Source organism: Astatotilapia calliptera, chromosome 11 (assembly GCF_964374335.1).
Source record: "Astatotilapia calliptera chromosome 11, fAstCal68.1, whole genome shotgun sequence".
Classification (NCBI taxonomy): Eukaryota; Metazoa; Chordata; class Actinopteri; order Cichliformes; family Cichlidae; genus Astatotilapia; species Astatotilapia calliptera.
The window spans coordinates 19877759-19897792 of record NC_137432.1 but is presented as its reverse complement, the minus strand read 5'-3'; the positions used below and the strand labels follow the sequence as shown (position 1 = coordinate 19897792).

The 20034-nt window shown below is 40.0% G+C and overlaps 1 protein-coding gene across 1 annotated transcript; it reads right to left on the bottom strand.

Moving 5' to 3' along the window:
* Nucleotides 1–1363: 1363 nt before the first annotated feature.
* Nucleotides 1364–20000, bottom strand: rapgef5b (Rap guanine nucleotide exchange factor (GEF) 5b). The gene is made up of 18 exons (XM_026185357.2): nucleotides 19520–20000; nucleotides 14280–14413; nucleotides 13499–13599; nucleotides 9770–9848; nucleotides 9402–9546; nucleotides 9214–9311; nucleotides 7284–7311; nucleotides 7013–7091; nucleotides 6133–6282; nucleotides 5273–5370; nucleotides 4903–5025; nucleotides 4619–4797; nucleotides 4304–4394; nucleotides 4138–4188; nucleotides 3832–3919; nucleotides 3620–3684; nucleotides 3398–3452; nucleotides 1364–3141 (listed from the first exon to the last, which is right to left on the bottom strand). The coding sequence occupies exons 1-18, from the start codon at nucleotides 19757–19759 to the stop codon at nucleotides 3023–3025; spliced, it is 1923 nt and encodes a 640-aa protein (XP_026041142.1). The 5' UTR covers nucleotides 19760–20000; the 3' UTR covers nucleotides 1364–3022.
* Between the last annotated feature and the right edge of the window lie 34 nt (nucleotides 20001–20034).

Below are 20034 nucleotides of genomic sequence, written 5' to 3'. Positions count from 1 at the left end.
TCTGCACCTGACCGGACCATTTATTTTACTGACAACTTTTTACTTTTAGCACAAGCACCTCTACTTTTTACTCCTGAAAAATTCAAAGACTTGTTACTTTACCTTTAATGCATTTGAGGGAGTTATTGATTATTTCGCATCACAGCGCACCTTTCCAACATTAAACCACTTTCAACCCAAATGGAGCGAACAGTAACACTTAAATGACAATCTTATTGGTCTTATGATCCATCATTGGCAGAGGTGCTTCCTGCCACCAGCCAACTGCTTGGGGCCTTCAGCCAGTGAGGGGGAGAGACACCTGAAAAATGTAACTTCCACTTGCGTTAAATTATTTGTTGACGTTGAGATTTAATATTAAGGTAACACTTTATAATACAATCCACAACTAGTTAAATAGAACATCTGTGTGCTGTATTTGGAATTACAATGTAAATGTATTCGCCTACAAATATTTAAAGGTAGGTACACTAGAATAAAAGAAAAATTAAGTTAGACTTGGCTCCATTATTATAAGATCACATAGGCAATTCTTATAGTATTTTTTTTCTTGTAAGTTGATAAGGGAGAACAGTCCTTATCAAAATTATATTGGTAAAATAAAAAGGACAGTTGAATAACAGAACATTCAATATGTCATTAACATCATGTATACCAAACAAAGAAGTGGCTCCATTATTCCATCCTATAAGGTTACGAAATGGCCCATCACTGTTACACTTCTAGTGTGCCTGCCTCTAAGTATTTGTAGGTAAATACAATTACTTTGTAATTTCAAATAAAATACATTTAATTACAGGGTAATTACACCTTTTTGTCGAAGACTGTATTATATAAAGTTATTAATTAACTTGGCTAGCAGAACTAGTGTCAGCTGTGACATGACTCAGTTGAAGTTCCAGGTTTTTAATTTGCTGGTGTCAGATTATTAATAAGGGTGATGAACACTTGTTGGAGAGACCCAGTTTTGCCCCGGCAGACCCTTGATCTTGATCTGCACTTACTGCATGCGTTTACTGTAGAAAGAGGCAAAAAAAAACATAAGCAGGAAATCCAAGTGCAAAGCAAACATTTGTGTCAGAGGGAAATGGAGTCAGTGACCCTATGAGAGAAAACAAAGACACTGATCAGTTACTGTAGCTTAGCGCAAAAATTTCCTTCAGAATGCTACTTTTCACTTTCATGTTTCATGTACATTTCAGAGCACATACATATTCACTTTTGTAATCAGTACTTTAACTTCCAGGGTCTTTGTTAACACTGTAGTTCTAAGTGAAGTAATGTTTGCATGCTGGTGTTAGAAAACAGACTTTACCTGTTATGAATTATCACCAAATATTAGTCTAAAAATAATGAGCTCACGATGATGAAAAGTATTTTAATACATGCACAGTTGGCACTAATGGTCAGTCCATGGTTTGACATATCATGCAGACCTGCCAAAAACAGTGCGTACAATAAAAAATCTAACAAACAAACCAAAACAATTAACACAAGCATCCTAAATAGTATCTTGAAAGCAAATAAATAATTATGAGATAAATATCCATATCCAGAATTTCAACATATATACACTGTATAAATTGAATCAGCTGTACAAAAAATGATACTCAAAATAAAATACTGCTAAAGCATGTTTTAAAATTTAAAAAGGTGAAGAATATAAAGCATAATTGTATGTACACACTTCACAATAACTACCTCAGTTTGCCTGACCCAACCTAGCAAAACAGAACAAATACTGCATGTTTAAAATTGTACAGTAGTGCTACGACACAATGCAAACAAGCAAATGGCTTCCAGTTTGTCTTCTTCTCTCTTCTTATTCTTGCCCAGAAGGTGCTATTTTAATATTTGATTTTTGCTATCGCTAAATCTAACCACAAATGAATCAGGCTTCAAAGAAATCAGGTTCTTTTCTGGTGCTAAATTCTTGAACTCTGTGTATCAGAAGTGAACAACTGCTGTCAGTCTTCAAATCTCAACAGACGGATGTATGGATGTCTGCGAAATGCACCAATATTGATGAACTTTAAAGCCCAGTACAGAGAAGTACCAGTATGAGTCTGTGGCTTCATTTAACTGATTGTCCACAGCTAAACCACTTAAAGTTCCCTGTGCTAGTGATTTAAAAATGATTAGAAAATGATCGTTATTTTAAACACCTATTTTTCATGGGATTTGGCACAAAGATAGACAATTATTACACATGCCAACAGAATACAGTATACTGTACTACTCTGTAGTTCCCTGCCTTAATACAATCTGTACTGTGCAAAGACTCATCATATATGCGTCACTTTGTGGTCAAATAAAACAAATACAAAAAATAAAAAATAAAAATGATATAAAAAAACTGTTAAACATGTAGCAACAGTTTCAATCTTGTTGTGCATAACACTGTGCTGATTTGCTTTGGGAAAAGCATGTCTTACATCTGACCTGGCAACAAGAAAATCTGGATTGTGGCGAACTCTGAGAGCACAGAAGTGTGTGTAACAGTGCAGACTTTTATTAGCTGAAAGAATCTTTGGTTAAATCTGATGAGCTGACCACCACTGTTTTTAGTTGATGTAAAAAAAACAAAACAAAAAACAGTAGCTCTCTGAAGAAAGTCAGAAACAGTTATCAACTAGTCTTCCTTCTGTGCTCACTGTTGCTTTGTGGTGTGCTAACAGCTCAAAGAAAAGACCAGGACAGTGAATCTACACCCATTGGTTGCATTTGTTGTAAGTTTGTATTAGAAGGAAGCATTTTTCCTGCAAAGCAATCGTTTCTTTTTGTAAATTTTCGTTGTTAAATGACGTCTAGACTTGCCTTAAACTGTGTGATTTTGCTTTAGGTGCTTAAAATGTCATGTTTTTATTAATCTGTTTTAGCCGCCTGCTCCTGTCTCTGGTAAATAATCTCCTGATCAAATAGCGCCCTCCTGTGGTTGGTTAGGGTCTTGTAGCCTTTGTCCTGAGAGTTAGATGAGACAGCAGTAAGGTTGTCCCTTGGCACAGAGGGTCAGAGTTGTTTTCTAAGATCGAGGCTCCAGCCTTTGTGACAGTTCAAACAGAGTCTGCTGATTGTCGATGATGTGAAGATAGTCAATGTAGGCTCGCACCTCTGAGCTGCTCTTCTGTGTTATTCCATTTCCTAGGATGAATAGAAAACGTGTTACTTTTCTGGGTGAAATGGATTTTGTTGACTTTCTTAAAGCCATTGTATGAAATCATGTAAGGCAATGTGCTGGTGCGAGAGGATCATGAATGTAAGTGACTTTGCTCACTGATTTTGTTATTTGCCTTGCAAAAACTGATGATGACAGCTTTAAAAAATGATGTTTCATCATTGCTTTTAGTATGGAAGTTTGTAGAAAAGAAATAACAATATAAACAATTTAAACACTGACCCATGTGATCTTTCTGGCACTGTCGAATGAGACGCACCATGTCTGCTATCATGTGCTGGAAGCAAAATGTGGAAACAGGCATCTTTAAACATACAGTTTTGTATTCGGTGCTGAAGCATGCCCTGCCAATTCAGTTCAATTCAATTCAATTTTATTTACTGTATATAGCGCCAAATCACAACAAAAGTCGCCTCAAGGCGCCACAAAAATGCACAAACCTACCAGCTTTTCAAAATTGACCAGGTTATCATGAAACGTCTTGTTGCCTTCATGAATGAATGTGATATCTAAAGGAGAAAAACATTTTGTTTAGTATTCTCCAGCAGGTTTGTTCTTCCATGTCAGATCTGCTTGATAGAAATATCTCCCCAGCACTCTGCTCCTAGAGTTAGATTTTCTGCAGGGGAGCTGAAGTGACAGAATAATGAGCACACCTTTCAGCAGCAGAGGAAGAAAAGGAATCTTTGGAGCCTTCATCTTCTTGAAGGAGTCCCTGTAGGCCTTGTGATTCAGCGAGGGATCCTGTGAAGACATTTTTAAAATGAATGAGTCTTATCCAGCGGGAGTGACTGTGTGTTCCTGGATGCTTTTATTAGAGACTACTAACGATCTAATGCGGCCAGATGTTTCCACTGATTTTACAAGTTCAAAGCATCTGTTTGGTTCGGCCAGTACACACCGACACAAGGGTTTATACTCTCTGTTACAGTGTGAATTCATACCATGCTCAGTAAACTTACTGTAACTGTTTCCAGCTCTGAAAATAGCCGTTTGAATTTGCCAGGAACTTTCTGCAGAGAAAATAAAAGCTGATTTCAGATACTTCAGCTAGACATATAATAATGGAAAAAGATGGAAATTATTAATTCCTTTTAGAAAAAGAAAAAAGTAAAGAAAACATCTGACCTCCCATGTCTGACTGAGGCGGCTCACGGCTGCTGTGTTGAGGCCCATTATGATCGCAAAGAAACAGTTGAGGTTCCTCTGTGCTTTACAGCTGCACACAAGCACACAGTTCATTTACTTTCAGACTTGTAACCACAAAAGTAGATGTAGTTCAACGATTTGCCACTGGAGGGTGCAGTATTCCCATATAAAACATCTCACCCTACAGGTTGAATGCTGTAATAACTTTGAACTAATAGTAGGAGAAGCCAATGTGAATACTCGGTAAGTGAATCTCTTATCACACTGCTGTGGTGTGGGAGGAACAATACTAACTGGGCAGCAATCTTTATGAATTTCTTGATGAGCTGAACCCGTTTGCAGAGCGTTGGGCACAGCAGCACCTCGGTCATCACCCACAGCTGGATGTCATTGCATCGCTGCAGCAGGAATTCTAAAGCTGCCGTGTGGTTGCTGCCAGCGTGGCGGTTGAAGGTGAAATAGACCAGCTCTTGCTGTAAAAAAAAAAAAAAAAAAAAGAACATTTACTGAACATTAACATCTTTGAAGGATTCAGTATGAAGAGAAGAATTTTTGCAAGTTCAAGTTGTGAGACAAACCTCGTGCACTGCATCAAAAATTGCCCAGTCAAAATCAGTGAGTGCAACAGCGACATCCCAGGTGTTCAAACTCAGCATGTGAGCTGTCCTCTGCTGCAGCTCTGAGTTATCTGTTAAAGGGTTCTGCAAAGAAAAACAAGCAAAAAAGGTTCAGATTTTCCTTTAAAACCACAATGCCCTGAACACCGACATAAACATTTAGACATTTTTGCAGACACTGAATAAGAATTAGTTTTGCCTCAATTTAAATACTAAAAATTAACAGTCTCTTCGCCGGTTTTTAGGTATCATATATAAAAATGCATTTTTTTCTACTCTCAAGAAAATGCATATTTAAAGTTAAAGTTAAACATAAAAATATTATTCCTACCAGGACTTCACTAAGGTCCTTCCTGCACGCATGCAGCCTCCCCACTGACCGTAAAGAACTGGAGAAAACTCGGTCCTGAGGCTGCAGGAGGAGTCTGCCTGCAGGGGAGAAAAGAGCATAAACAGCAGAATACCATTAGAAATCTGTCTGGCAGCATGTACGCAGCTATCACTGGTTACAGATAAGACTCTGTGTGCCAAGCTCCACTTTGAGGTAGCCTGACACTTTAGTGACTGATAACAGATGCTGACTCCATATTACTTGACTCCCTAGGAGACATCGAAGTCAATTATGTTGATTGCAATCTCTCACATACCTATCTGGGCTCAGTATCAAAATGAATATAGAAAGAAACATCAAATATGACAAAATGTTAGAAAAAAAAAACTATAAATGAGAATTTTTTGGTTGGATTCACTTGTCTCCTAAGAGGAAATGATCACTAAAATCAATACACAGTTGTTCTGAGAGATCACCATATCCAGATATGAGTGCTCTCTTTGATAGGGAAACAGACGGACTAAATGGTGTTGAAGAATATGAAAATGACTGTAGCCGTCATAGTGCTTAAACTCATATGACAGAATTTGGACCAATGCGTTAAACATAAAACACAAAAGAGAACAGAGACTTGTTCTAGTAGGAAGTGGTGGCCCAGCACCTCACTCAAACACTTGTGAAGCATTTTCCTTTAATTTGTCACACATTTGCATTTAGAGTAAGTAGTCTCATAGCTAGTTCTGGATTACTCTAATATTCAACTGTAGTGCTACAGTGTTAAGTTGTGAGTTTCAACATTGAAAGTATTGTCATTATTGCTATGCAATGTTCTCCAACCAGTTAGAGAAAATACTATTTACCTCCAGGATAAGTGACACCCACGAGTACCAGCTCCTCCTGGGAGACATCCATCCTTTCTGCCACTGCCTGCACCAGCTCCTGTGCCACCACCCCGGACTGGACCCTCATACTTAGGTATGAGTCCATGGTTATATACACATGACACAGCACTGGCAAAGGGAAAAAAATAATTTCATTAAGTTGTAAGATCCGTTAAAAAGTGCAGCCCACTGCCCATATAGGAGGTTAACATGAAATCCATGCCTCTATCAGGCACAGCAGAGATCCATTGACCTGGGATCTTCTGGTCCCATTAGGTGGGTCTTGGGAAGTTGCCCACTGACCAAGTTTGCACATTCTGGACACAGACTAAGAAATTCAAATCATCTGCTTCGGTGTATTTTGGCCAACTGAATGACCAAATGAAAGACCCACTTTACGACCCACTGAATGGCCCACTGGACTGAATTTGGTGATGAAAAATGTTTGTTATGCTAATTTATGAGATGTTAAAACAGACCCATTTTGGCCGGGAACACTAAAGTAAGGGGGTGACGTGACCACAACTGGAGGCTTATTTGAATGAACTAGCTCTTTAAAAGGAATATAATCTAAAAACTTTTTTCCCCCTTACTGTCTGTCTCCTTTTACTACATGTTTTCATTACAAATCACCTTTTAACTGTGCTTTTGAGAGGTGCTATAAACATTTAATCTTATTAGGCTATTATATGTCATAAGTCAGATATTTGCACTCCCAAATACCTCATTCAATCCCTGGAAAGATTCCCATTGTTGTACAGTTCAGACTAAAAGTCTCCTTTTTTCTTACTTTGGAAACAACGTATGGCGGGAGGAATGTGTGAAGAATGAAGCTTTTTTTTTTTTTTTTACGACTTACCATCCTTGGTCTCCGTCTGTGTTGCCCTGGACTGGAGCCCGTTCTCTTTCAGACTCAATTGGTGGAAAAGTGCTTTGCTCTGAAAGAGAGGAAATGCGTGGATTTTGAGACACGCTCTTACTGCCTGAGAACATCATGCATTTCGGTGGAACAACGGAACAATGTTCTTAGGAGGAAATGTGACTACAATAACCCCGACACCCGAAACGTCAATTGGGAAAGCCAGCTCATGTTGTATAAAATCTTTTATTTCTTAGCCTTGTTCACTTACCTTTCTTTGAGGGGAATATTCCACAGTACTGAAAAAAGGAGAAGAAGAAACAAATCACTAAAGTGCACCACAGTGTAATTAAACATTTACAAAAACAATCGTTGTACTTTGTCTTAAAAACTGATGATGATGATGATGATCCGTGGACCGCAGGTAGTGTCCGTAGTACAACAACGTAACGACCCATGCAGTTTATATAATCAAGGTAAAAGGAATCCATGTATACTCCTCTGCTGTGTTGAGTCCATTATTTAAGCTTGGTGTCAAGGACAGATTAGAGTGCTTGGTAGATTTTAGATCTTCCAGTGTGATACTTTCATTTAATCACCCTATTCCCATGGGTTAGTCCTGGTTTGATGGATAGCCCCGTGTCTATTATCATCCCTCAGCTTTTCCTGGGCTCTGCATCACAAAAGGCATGTTGGCACAAAGCCTGCCCGCAGGGATCTCCTCTCATAGGCCAGCAACAACTGTGCACTAATGAAAAACCTGACTCCCCCTGCCATGTCAAAGCACCGCTTGTGATCTAACTAGCTCTTTTACTCCTCAAAAAGCCGAATCACCAAAGAAGTCGATTAGCTCGGTGAATTATAATGGCACATGATTGGAGAGTGCAAGAAAACAAACAGTCTTTTTCCCCCAGCTTAACCTTCCCTTTGCACAAAGGCCAGATGGAAGTTGATGGGAAGCTTCTTTCTATGAAAAGAATGACACTTTTTTCACTCTGCAGCAGATTTCCACACGGCAGTCAACCTTGTCCTCCCCTAGGGTGGGACTGATTGTGAAAAGCTCCTAAATAGAAGAGTATGTCAGCCGGTAACACCCACGCAAAATCGGCTGCTTTATAAGAGTGGGTGTTGTGGATTTCCCTCCGTGCATATAAACGGGAATGAGATGCGGTCAGATAACTGTAGGAGGCTCGGGTTGAATCATCTCCACTGGTTTTAATGGGCATCAGGCAAGAGCAGCCTCAGGGGAAAAGATGTGACTGGAGGCTGACGAAGGGCAAGGGGCGCATGGGTGTGGCAATGTGTCTTGTGACTCAGGGTTGTACCATCAAAAGCAACATGATGTTTATTTTTATCAACGAAAACACTAAAGCTACTCACAGATTCCAGTTTCAGAGCAACAAAACTGTTGAAATTCATCTTTGATTGAATCTATGTATACATTTAGCAGATCAAGCATGTTTTATTTAATGGAGAATAAATACTGGGTTATTCATAATGCCTTAGTCTGCAATTATAAAAGGTTTTACATGATTTCATATTCTTTTATATATACTTATATTTATTTATTGGTATCTGTGCTTCGTAGCTTCCACAGCACTGTGAATATTCATTTGATTGGACTGATACTGTATATTGTGTTCTGAATATTGCATAATGATTTTATGACTCAACAAATCTGAAACCATACTGATGCGTATCACTGTGTTTGCAATTATTCTCATGTGTTTGGCCCAATCACAGTCAGCTGGCTAGAAATAGAGTCTTGTAAACAAGTGGTGGGACAAAAAGTGCGTGCGTGCTCTTCGAGCTTTTTTCTTTTTCTCACGGAAAACATTTGTGGCTTCTTATTTCTCAAACTTCTTATACATCCTCAGTTCTGGACATTTGAGATGAAGACTTCTGTGCCATTCATATGCATACCAACCCAGAACACTGCAATTACTTTTCAGTTTCTGAATGGATTCATTGATAAGCATCTAAAGAAAGACACCAAGGGGAGAAGAAGCCCTTTCTTCGTATTCAAAGAACAGTGTGTGTTCCAGTTTGAATCCTTCAGCAGTCACAGATCTTACTAGAAATTTTCCACACCCAGGCCTGATGAGGTTCGTTTCCATTTAATAGAATTTGAAAGTATGTCTGTATTAAACTATAGTTCTCTTTCTGTTTCCACCAAATGAGGAACAAATATATGAACTCACTGTCTGCGATGCAGGTGGTAGAGTTTCTGCAGCTCCCCCACATCCCTCTCCAGGGCCGGGTGCTCATAAAGATCATCCAGCACACAACGATAAAGAGTCTGGAAGGAAATGTCAATTTTCATTTCTCCCATACAAAGTTCACCTCCCACCCAGTTTCCACCCTTTTCCGTTTGCACAGTGTGTCCTACCTTCATGAAGAGCTTGACATGCTCGTCTTCTCTCAGGAAGTCTTTGCAGAGCAACATCCACTGCGACACCAGGTGCAGGAGTTTCTGCTTCCTCTCCAGAGCCTCCTTCCGATCCTCTTTCCCTCTGTGTCGCTTGGTGCAATAGGTGGGACTCGGTTAAGGAAGGGAGATTATTTTTCATGTCTGACGTCAAATGCACAGCACAGCGAAGCATGGTGCATGATATCGATTTAGTAAAGGGGCCAAGAGAGTCAGTTATATGAATAAGATGAGTGAAGTGGAACAGCTTTAAGAAGGTAAAACATACTTTGTTTTTGAATAAAACATCTAATTCAGGATCCTATAAAAGCCTATGTGTTCAAGGATATTGTCCCAGTAGAGCTTGGCATAAATCGCTTGTAGACATGAATACTGGGTAGGTTAGCAGGAAGTCATCTAGAAGTGTGTCTGTAAAGAGAAATAAAGATCATTTCATGGAAACTATAACTTCAGAAAAAGCAAAAAAGACTTTACACATCCCATTACATCAGTCATAAGCCACGGACGCATATTTCAGACATGAGATACACGGCCTTCTCACTGCTAAATCAGTGATATTCTGCCACCCAGACACGGTCCACTTTTGCCTTGTAGGAGTGCGACCTTTACCAAAAAAATGAGCAGAATTCCTCAATTAAGCACGAAGCTGACACACTCAGATACTGTTAGATTAATGGAAAGGAGTGCATGCTTGGAAGGGGCTTTATGGATATAGCCTTATGAGCTTCATTCAGTGCTACAAGATGCTGGAGGGCATGCACTCAAGTGACCTTGACAACTGTATGATTAATGTCAGCTGAGCGCTACGTACAGGAGAGCTTTACTAATTGCGATGGCTTCCGTTTTCCACTTTAATAATGTGAGAAGAAGAGCTCAGAAGAGGCAAACAATATGCTAGCGGCCTTTTCTTGCACACCATTTTTTACTTGCACTATCTGCAGTCTCACACATTTGCTACTGCAGGCTGTATCAGTAAGGATAAGCCAATAATGTTAATGTGTCAGGTGACTCTCTCTGACCTGTAATGAAGTCAATATTTTCATTGTTATTTTCTCACTCACAGACAGGAAATTTGATGTTTCTGCTGTGCAATCATGCAATTGTGTTTACAAGCAGTACTTTCTGCCACGGTACCCTTCTACAACCTCTTACCAAGGTTTAAAATGAAAAAGTGTTCCTGTAAATAGATGACACAAAATGGATGCACGCTCTGCATTTGCGTACCTGCAGTTGCATTTTCAAGAAAGACAGCTGATTTTGCTTAATGGGATTTCTTTAATGATCACAGATGAATCTCTCCCAAATTGTGGCCAGCGATTCGTCTGAATATCCTCAGGAACCACTAACCAAAACTGTCATAAAAAGATACACGCAAAAGAAAAAAAATTGTCTAAGGCATAATGTGAAAGAAAAGGACACTAACTCTTAGACATAATGCCCAGCCACAACCAAAAAGCTTTACAAATCCTATTAGAGCCAACCGCCTTCCAACCCCTCTGTAAGTGTGCCTCACACCCAGAATTGTAAATTCTTCTTTTTAATTTCACACTGGCTTCCCAACGTCTTTGTGTACGTTCTGGTCCACAGGACTCCCTGACATCATTATGTTAATCCAAGCAGAGCAGCTGTGGACACATCACTCACTGCTCATGAGCGGTTACATATGCACATCTTCTATAAAAACACACCTTAACACAAAACCAGAAAACGACAGGAGAGATATCACAACCCACCCACATGTACTGTATCTACTTGCACACACACACACGCACACTGACTGACTGCATACTACTCACTCACACTGCTGCCTACTGCTGTATTTTTTCAGAGCTAAGCTGAAACTGAAACGCTTTCTCATGAGTAAAAGCTCACATGCCGCTCCCCAGACTGTACAGTCTGACGGTTTCTTTTTTGAAGTTGGAAAACAGACCTAGAGGTCTGCAGTTTTCAGTTGGAATAGAGGGAAAAAAACAAAGCGGCAAGATTTAACCCAAACAAGTTAGCAGAAGATGTATTTGCTTCACAAAGGGAAAGACATTGTGTGTGAATTCTGCCGTTTGAATGAAGTTTAGCAAGCGGTTGGGTTGTTTTCTGGCTCCAGTCAGTCATAAAAGTCAGTCAGTTTTTAATATTTCACAGTTAGAACTTGTAGTTGACGTGTACTACCATGTATCATGTTGCTTTCAGACACACAAACCAAAACAAATTTTGTCTTCCTTTTAGCAGAATTACATAATTGATTCACTAAACTACCTTGTCAGTGTCATCAATAGGCTTGTCAATCAATCTGCACGTCTCTTTTGCATTTCAACAAAGCTGATCAATGCAGTCTTTGAAATTTGCATGTTAATGTGTCACTTGCAAGCTTGGTAACCACCAGAAGGCATTAGTTTAGCATTTAGAAAGCTTTTACATGTTTTGTTCTTTCACTTTCAGTACAAATAAACATCTCTCCACATGGTGCATTGGCAAAAGAGATAGGACATCCTCTCATTAAGGGCACAAATGTTCTGTTGCATGATTTTCAATGCTACCAGCGAGCAGTATGATCTGTGCAGAGCAAGAATCAATAGCTGCACTCAGGGATTGGGTACAGGAAAGAAGGCAATGCTGAAGACTTGTGAATGCTAATCACAGTGCTAAGAAAACACTTGCACATCAGACATCCACTGATTGCTGCAGTGGTTCACACTTGCTTTCCCTCAAACATGCCTGCGGTGGTTTCAGAAAAGTGCCATCTCTCGCAAAAGAAGACAGAAAGCTTTGCATTCCTAATGTTGTTTAAACATGGACGTGAGTGCTACCATAATGAAATAAAAATGGCTTTCTAATGCGATGTACTGTATATAAAATCATCAGCTTATCTGAGCCATCCAAGAGAGACGAACCAAAACGCAGCAGCTCGTTGAATGTTGGAATAAATCTTGTTTGGAGAAAAATTGGAAATCTGATTCTATGAGATGATCCTCAGCAGTAGCACAGAACGACAAGGAGCCAGCAGCAGTCAGATTATTAAACATCACTCAGTGCAGATCAATTGCTGCTCAGGACTCATCCTCCTGAGGTCTCTGGCTCTTTGACCCTGGGATACCACTCAGCATCATGCTCTGCTTCATGGCTCCCTATGGAGCATTAACTTCTATACACTCACTGCAAGTTGTACTAATGGTGAACGATGCATAAACAACACAAAGCCCTTCTGGGCCGATGGATTTATTATACTCTAAATGAACAAAGAATAGAATGGCTAAACTATTTGTCTTAGTGGCTGACTTTATGTTTAACTTCATACCAGAATAAAATATTCTAATAAAGCGATAAAAATACGACACTCAACATAGTCTATAACTCTATTGCATCCCTGATAAGACATTTGATCTCCAGTTAGTCATGCCTCCATCCCAATGAGAGATCATCTGTTACCACCTCCATATCCCAAGAAAACTGCAGCTCCTCTCCTAATCTCCTTATGCCCACTTTCTTTCCTCTTCCCCGCTCTTTTCATCAATCTTTCGTCTCCTTGCCTCACAGCTCTCAATTGTCATTCCTCATCCAGTTATCTTTTCAGCTTCAGAAACAGAGGGTCTCCTCTGCCTTGGCAACAGAGCCAAATTATCAAGTACCTGCTTGGATGAGAGGAAATGTGTTGATTTTTTTATTGCTGTGAGGCTGGACTGCATGTCGTGCAGACCATTTACAGCCTCACTGAAAAGATATGAGAGACATTTATCTCTGTCATGGCTTTTAAATGAATGCTCTTAAACTTAACATCATTTCGGCAATCACAGCACATGATTAACCCAGTAATAATGCCCAGAGGGAGAAGCTGTCCCAGCTTTATCGGTAAGAGAAAGGGTGGGGAGGGCAGAAAGTAAAACAGAAAGTGAAGGTAGCTCATTTACTCTTTCTCTTCTCAGTCACATAAAGATACATATGTGACTTCTACATAAAGGTAAAAAAGACTTTGTGTTTTTGCTTTCTAATATCAAAGAAACGCTTTATGTCAGACACAGGTAAAGCCAAAAGAGGGTGAAATGATATGAAAGCAGTATGCTGACCTGACTCTTTGCCCTGTGTTATCCCTCGGTCCTCGTCCAGCGTTAGGTCATTCAGCAAGTGCTCCAGGATCTTCTCGGGAGTCCCTGACACTACCATGTACCTGTCAGACACAACAGAGTCATTGGACGAGTCCTCCTCAAAAGAAGAGAGAGACCGGCTGCTGCTCCATTCCTCCTCTCCCTCTGTGCCCTCATCATCTATGTAGCGAAAGTAAGGGACATCAAACGTGGGCATTGTCACCGGCTCTGCCCGGCTGGTGCTGTCACTGCTGCTCTTTTCCGAGCCCTCCTCATCCTCCTCGTCCTCCTCCTGCTCCACCAAGGCAGCGTGTAGCAGCCTTACCTCCTCCTGCTGCTGGTTCGGGGGCTGTGGCCGAGATCCCATCCTAGCAGAGTCCCCTTGCCCTTATGCCGGCAATGTTGCTGTGGTTACTGCTGCATGACCCCTTTACCCATCCCTCTATCCACCCGCACCTGCTAGAGCCCGTAGTCCACAGAGGTATCCCAGTATGCTCGCAACTACAAAAAAAACCCCTCTCCAGTTACTTGAATGGGAAGGCTGACAGCGCAGCTTTGCCTCACAGTCCCATGCTGCCTACTTGTTTGTATTTAATGTAGTCATTTATGTGCACGGAACTGTGATGTAAGCATGCCTGAGTGAGTGAGTGTGTGATCCGCAGAGGGGGAGAAGGAGAGTGATTATAGGGAGAGCGCTGAGGGAGCGAAACATATAGTGAGAGAGGGAGGGAATCTAGGAGGGGAGGGGAGTGGAGAGGCTTACCTCCTGTTTCTCGCCTCCTCTCTCCCTCCTCCCCTCGCTGATGCAGAGAGCTGCTCTGACGACAATCTTTGGAGAACGAGCACATCGTGGCCCCTCTCTCTCAGACACAAGCGGACTGCCTCGTCACTCTGGGGCTGGGGAGAGAAAAGCAGGAGGGAGGGAGGGAGGGAGGGAGGGAGGGAGTGTGTTATCACCAAGGAGATTCCCCTGTATTTTCTCCCACTCGCACAAATCACCACTGATTTCCATCATAATACTGCACTGTAAGTGAAAGAGAATTTCCATATATCATTATTCAGCCCTTATCACTGGAGCCCATTCAGGGATTAACATAAAAGACTATTTTAATTATTGATTTATGTGTAGCGCCTATTAAATCACGGTTGGCGACTGAAGGCAGTCTATTTTCAAGCTGTCACATGGTTCAACTTTGCATAGTAACAAAGGTTTTGTGGTTTGGAGTTTAGCATAGACCCCCGATTCCCTTGCCAGGTACTTGTCCTATTACCACTACGACATACAAGCAATGATAAATTCATCTCCTTTTTGTCAACAAACAAAACAAGTATTTTTTTTATTTTATTTATTTTATTCATGCTTTCACATGTATAGGGCAATATCTCTGTTTCTATTGCTGGGCATACTGGACAGCCTAGACATTCTCTTAAAGTATCTAAAATCTAACTTAACTAAAGTCGACATCTTAAACCAAAAAGGATTACTAGAGTGTCTCTGAAGTATAAAGATGGCTGACAGCTGCTTGACAATGGAGTAGCCTGGATCAGTGATATTGGTCTTAATGAGATCTTCACTGTATGTTGCATACGCATGCATCCTGAATTAGGCCCCCTCCCCTCACTTTTCACCCATCCTCCCCTTCTCAGCCATCAGTCACTGCAACACAAGCCTCTGTTCATGCAATTAGCTGGGTAGACATGCTGGAAATGGTTGCAGTTTGTGGCCCTAATTGCCTTTTGCCAGAGAAGCATTCAGGGTCGTTCAGTTAAGCATGGCTTCCTGGCACTATTAACGCTTGTCAAGGGATCCGTGGACATAAAGACACACTATAGATGCACGATACATATGCAAATATTTGCATTTAGATACAAAATATAACAAAACAAAGACACACAAACATAGTGTGTCTTTCATCATTATTATTGCATTATCCCACTACAGTAGTTTAGATTGGTGGTACTTTTCCAGTCCTGTGTTGTCTGACTGACTGAAGAAAACTTTAGATATCTGCTAAAACTGCAGTAGCAATTACGTTTTCCAATATTACATAGACAGGTGCTCTCAAGCAGTTTCTACGTTGCTGAAGAAGCATCGAGACTTAATTGTCTTACTACTGGACTAAGGGGCATGGAGGATGACAAAAATGGAATGAAGAAAAAAATCCCATTGAAGCGAAGCTGTTCCTTTCTTCCTGTGGTTCTAGCTTTATCAACATGTGGCATACTGTGTCTGTTAAATTCCTTTAAAGTTAGAAAAAAAAGCACACTTTTTTGTCTCACCAAGCCTGGCAGTACAGCACAGTTGATTCTTGACTATAATTAACATAATATCTCAGTGTATGGCTAATGGGTCAAACAGCAAATAAGACTCTTCACAATTAATTATTGATTGTTTCTTGGCTGCTTCAGACTACTGCTTAGTGTGCACTGTGCTTTGTGGTTACCAGTGTTCCTATACAAAAAACAACCAGGCGTCTAGAGTGGATCATTGTAAGGAGACAGCAGGGCACCGGGCCACTCAGTTTCAAACCTAGCCTTGATCTGACCTTGCTCAAAGTTACTGAAGCCTTTCAAACATGGACGCCATCAGCAGAAAACCAAAAATAATTTTCAGGCCTCTGCACAAAGTCACGTCCCCCTAAGAGCTTCACTGTCCCATCTATGGCTCCAGATCTATTCTGCTGGCTAGAGAGATGTGTTTTATGTATGTCTGTGTGCATCTGACATGCATGGTATGAAACACTTAAAGTGCCCTGGAAGGTCTCAGTCATGACAAAGTGCTGATTTGTCTTAATTCCTCCCAAGCACCAGTGTGGATTACACAGGATGGGAAGAAGAAGACGGGATCCATATACGAGTGCTGTATTCAAATAAACATCATCTCTAACAGATGCTTGATGTCATTCATATTTCATGTGTGAGGTTTGAAAAATAAACAGTGAGCAAGGGAGGTGCACATTATGTAACATCAAGGTAATAAGAGTAAGACAAAATGTGTTCAACAGAAAAGATGAGAATGTGTTGCTATCTGTTCCCCATAAACTGAAATTAAAGAGGCTATAAAAGATAGAAAACTGTAAAAGATCTGCAACCTCGGGATCCGAAAAGCAAATAAATGCAGAACCTAGTGTTAAACATTGCATATGAAAAACCTCTGGTTGCAAAGAGAAGTCAAATTGTACAGAACTCCTGTTGACTTGAGGTATGATCTCAGTAAACATCGTCTTGAGTAATCTTTAGTCTCAATCACTATTTTTTTAGCTATAATAAAGCATGGACTTCTTTTATTGTCTCATTTAAAGCAAAATATGATGAGTGGCTATAAACTATAACGCAATATGTTTTAGGTTAAAACAGAGTGCCTAACATCCACAGTCTTTCTGCATCAGAGACTCTGACATGCAGCACTCTGTATATTAAGCACCCCTTTTCCCACCAGCTGGGATTTAACTGATTCCTAAACACTTTGATGTCTGTGTTTAGATATCTGTATGAGTCACGTTTTACAGGACTAGCAGCATCATTAGATTACTTATAAGATGAGGAACACTAGAGAATCATCTCACATAATGTTAATATTTCCAGAAAATGTCAAGTGTTAAATGTACTGTGTATTCTACACTGTAAAAATAAATCGTGATATAAAAGTATTTTACTGTGTATTTTATAGTTTTGTGCTGTTCTTCTAGAATATCATTAAATTCACATAAATAGACTGATTTTACATTTCAAATGTAAATTAACGTAAAATCACTGTAAATGTAATAAAACATAATTTTCCTGTTTTTTAAATGTATCTGTCTGTACATTTGCATATTTAGATTGTTAAAATACATTCACAAATGTATCATAATTTCACAAATATTTGTCCGTTATTTGAAAGACTGAACTGTTGAATTCAAATGTAATGCTATGGAAAAATATATAAAATGATTCGTATAAACTTTTTTTACATCAAATAATTACTATTATTGTTGTTATTTAGGGTGATCGTGGCTCAAGAGTTGGCAGTTCGCCTCGTAATCAGAAGGTTGCTGGTTCGAGCCCCGGCTTGGACACTCTCGGTCATTGTGCCCTTGGACAAGACGCTTCACCTACCACCTACTGGTGATGGCCAGAGGGGAATTGTAAAGTACTATATGAATGCGATCCACTGTTATTTAAACCAACTGTTAACTGTATATCTCTGTACATTTAAGTATTATTATTCATATTGCCACATTCATTGACCTTTTTTATAGGTAATTTCATTGTTTAATCACGTTAAATTGTTCCTAATTTAATGTTTAAAAGCACTTGAAAAAGGCAAAATCCGATGTAAAATAAGGGCAACAAACTGTATTGTCATTACTGAAAATAATGGGAAAATTATTTTCTGTTATTTTATGGTATTATTTTGGCGCCCCAGCTGCTGGAATATTACTGTTTTTTTAGGATTTGTTTTTTTTTTACGGTGTAGTGTTAAGTGTACTTTACCATACCTGGCTATTATTTCTGGCATTATAAATGACACACAGACATATATACTCAGCCTTTTTTACAGTCATAATTTGACAAACTTTGCATATGTACAATATTGTGCAAATCATTGCCAAGCTGAAAAATGAAGCCATTGCCAATCAGACATTTCCAGATGGTGGATCAAAATCTGACTGTACTCATTTTCATAATTCCATCAGGTTTGCTAAGATCCCCCAATGAGAACCAACAGCTTGTATTGCAGGAGGGCATATATAGATATAGGCCCAGAAGGGAACTGCATTAGGTGTGGTTCTATTCCTGAATTCAGGAATAAATTTTCATTAATTTAAAATTGCTTCTGTGGTAAGTTTCTGTTGAGACACAAGCACTGATTCATTCCTTGAGTTCTTTATTTATTTATTTATAATTTATAGGTCAGTGTTAGGGATTGTTCCTTCTAAAAATGGTCAGGAACAGGGACTGGACTGAAAAATGAAAATGAGTGAGAAAACAACCAATGTCCAAAGAAAGCCTGAGAAACTATTGCTCAAGACCACTTTTAAAAATTACTAAAAAGTCTTGATCCTTGGAAACAAATATAAAGAAATGAATGGTGGCTCAGTACTGTGCTCAGTATGTCACTAAAGAAACAAACGTAAAACACTGTTGTTATGTAGCTCTAACATTTGATCATCCACAGACTGGCAGCAGCTGCAGGCGACAGGCTGTTACTGAAAGTGCACGGTGATAAGGAGAGCTTGCCTCATGGTGGAGAAAAGGTCATGACGCTCGGGAATCCACCCTGAAAACATACAATGTCTTGGCATGATGACTTGCGTCATTTCTTCCTGCAATTGTTCAGCAGGTCAACGCACAGACACAGCTGGCAGGAAGAGAGAAGCTGAGCCCACCATAAAGCTAGCCAATCAGATTGCTCCTATACAGGTGATGTAATAGTTTTAAAAGTGTGGAGGCTGACGTGCACATACAACACTTCTTGTTGTATTTGAATTTCTTTTTACACACGTTTTGAACAGCATCCCAACTTTTTGAGAACTGGGGTTGTAAACACAGGCATAGTGATTCATCTTATAGATACAATCTATTTTGACATCTATTCTTGCGTCTAAAATGGTCTTTTTTCTCATATTTAATGAGACACTTCTTGCAATCTGCACATAATTTAAGTGGCAACACTAATCTTTAGATAAGGTGGAGACACTATAGAACGTAAGGAGACCGATTAAAAAAAAACAAGACTGCAAATTCACTTCAGTTTGATTAATGGGATGCTACACAGACTGCAATGCTTGCATAAAACACTGCAGTATAATCCTGAGTGAATGTAACTAAGGATGCAGACTCCACTTGCTTTCACTCATGGGGAAAGCTTGCTAACAGAGTCAGATTTATAATTAAATAAAGTGGAGCATCAAATATGTTGAACTAAAGCTGCGTTTTCGTTTCGATGCATTTACATGCTGCAACAAACAAAAGTTGTAGAAATATCTGCTCTGTCTGCCGATGTGTCATGTATCTCACCTCACTTGTCCTTTCTGGGTTCTTGCTGTGGTTTTGCAGAAAGCGACAGCCATCCTTGGCCAGTCTCTGGACCATCTCCAGTCTGGACAGGTCCTCCTTGTCATGCAGGATGCTCTTGTTCCCATGATGCAGCCCAGGGGACACAGAGAACATGTATCTGAGGCCACAGTCCCACGACATTGCCGACTGATTACTGGCTGCTGGCTTTCCACCAGGAACAACAGCAGAATTCCTGAACATGGGCTTACACAACTCGTAAAAAATGCCTAACAGAGGTGAGCAGCTCAAGAATGAGTGTAGGCTATATGTACGAGTTGTGAATTTCTGTCATCACAGCCTGAGTAGATTCCAGTTGCTGTACACCTCAGTCAAGTCTACAGGCGCATCAGTTGAACTCCAGGTATCGCTCTGTGTGGTTGGCTGTACTGAGAGTGAATGACAGAGTTCTCCTCTCCGTCCTTCTGGTGCTTTTCAGCACCCGGGCAGGGAGGGAGTGAGTTAAGGACACGGTGGGT

Coding starts and splice junctions, on each gene's coding strand:
- rapgef5b (XM_026185357.2), bottom strand. CDS start 19,759: ATGTTCAGGAATTCTGCTGTTGTTCCTGGTGGAAAGCCAGCAGCCAGT. Junction 7,312..9,213: donor TACCACCTGCATCGCAGACA/GTGAGTTCATAT, acceptor TCCTTTTTTCAG/TACTGTGGAATATTCCCCTC. Junction 5,371..6,132: donor GGGTGTCACTTATCCTGGAG/GTAAATAGTATT, acceptor TCTCCCCTGCAG/GCAGACTCCTCCTGCAGCCT.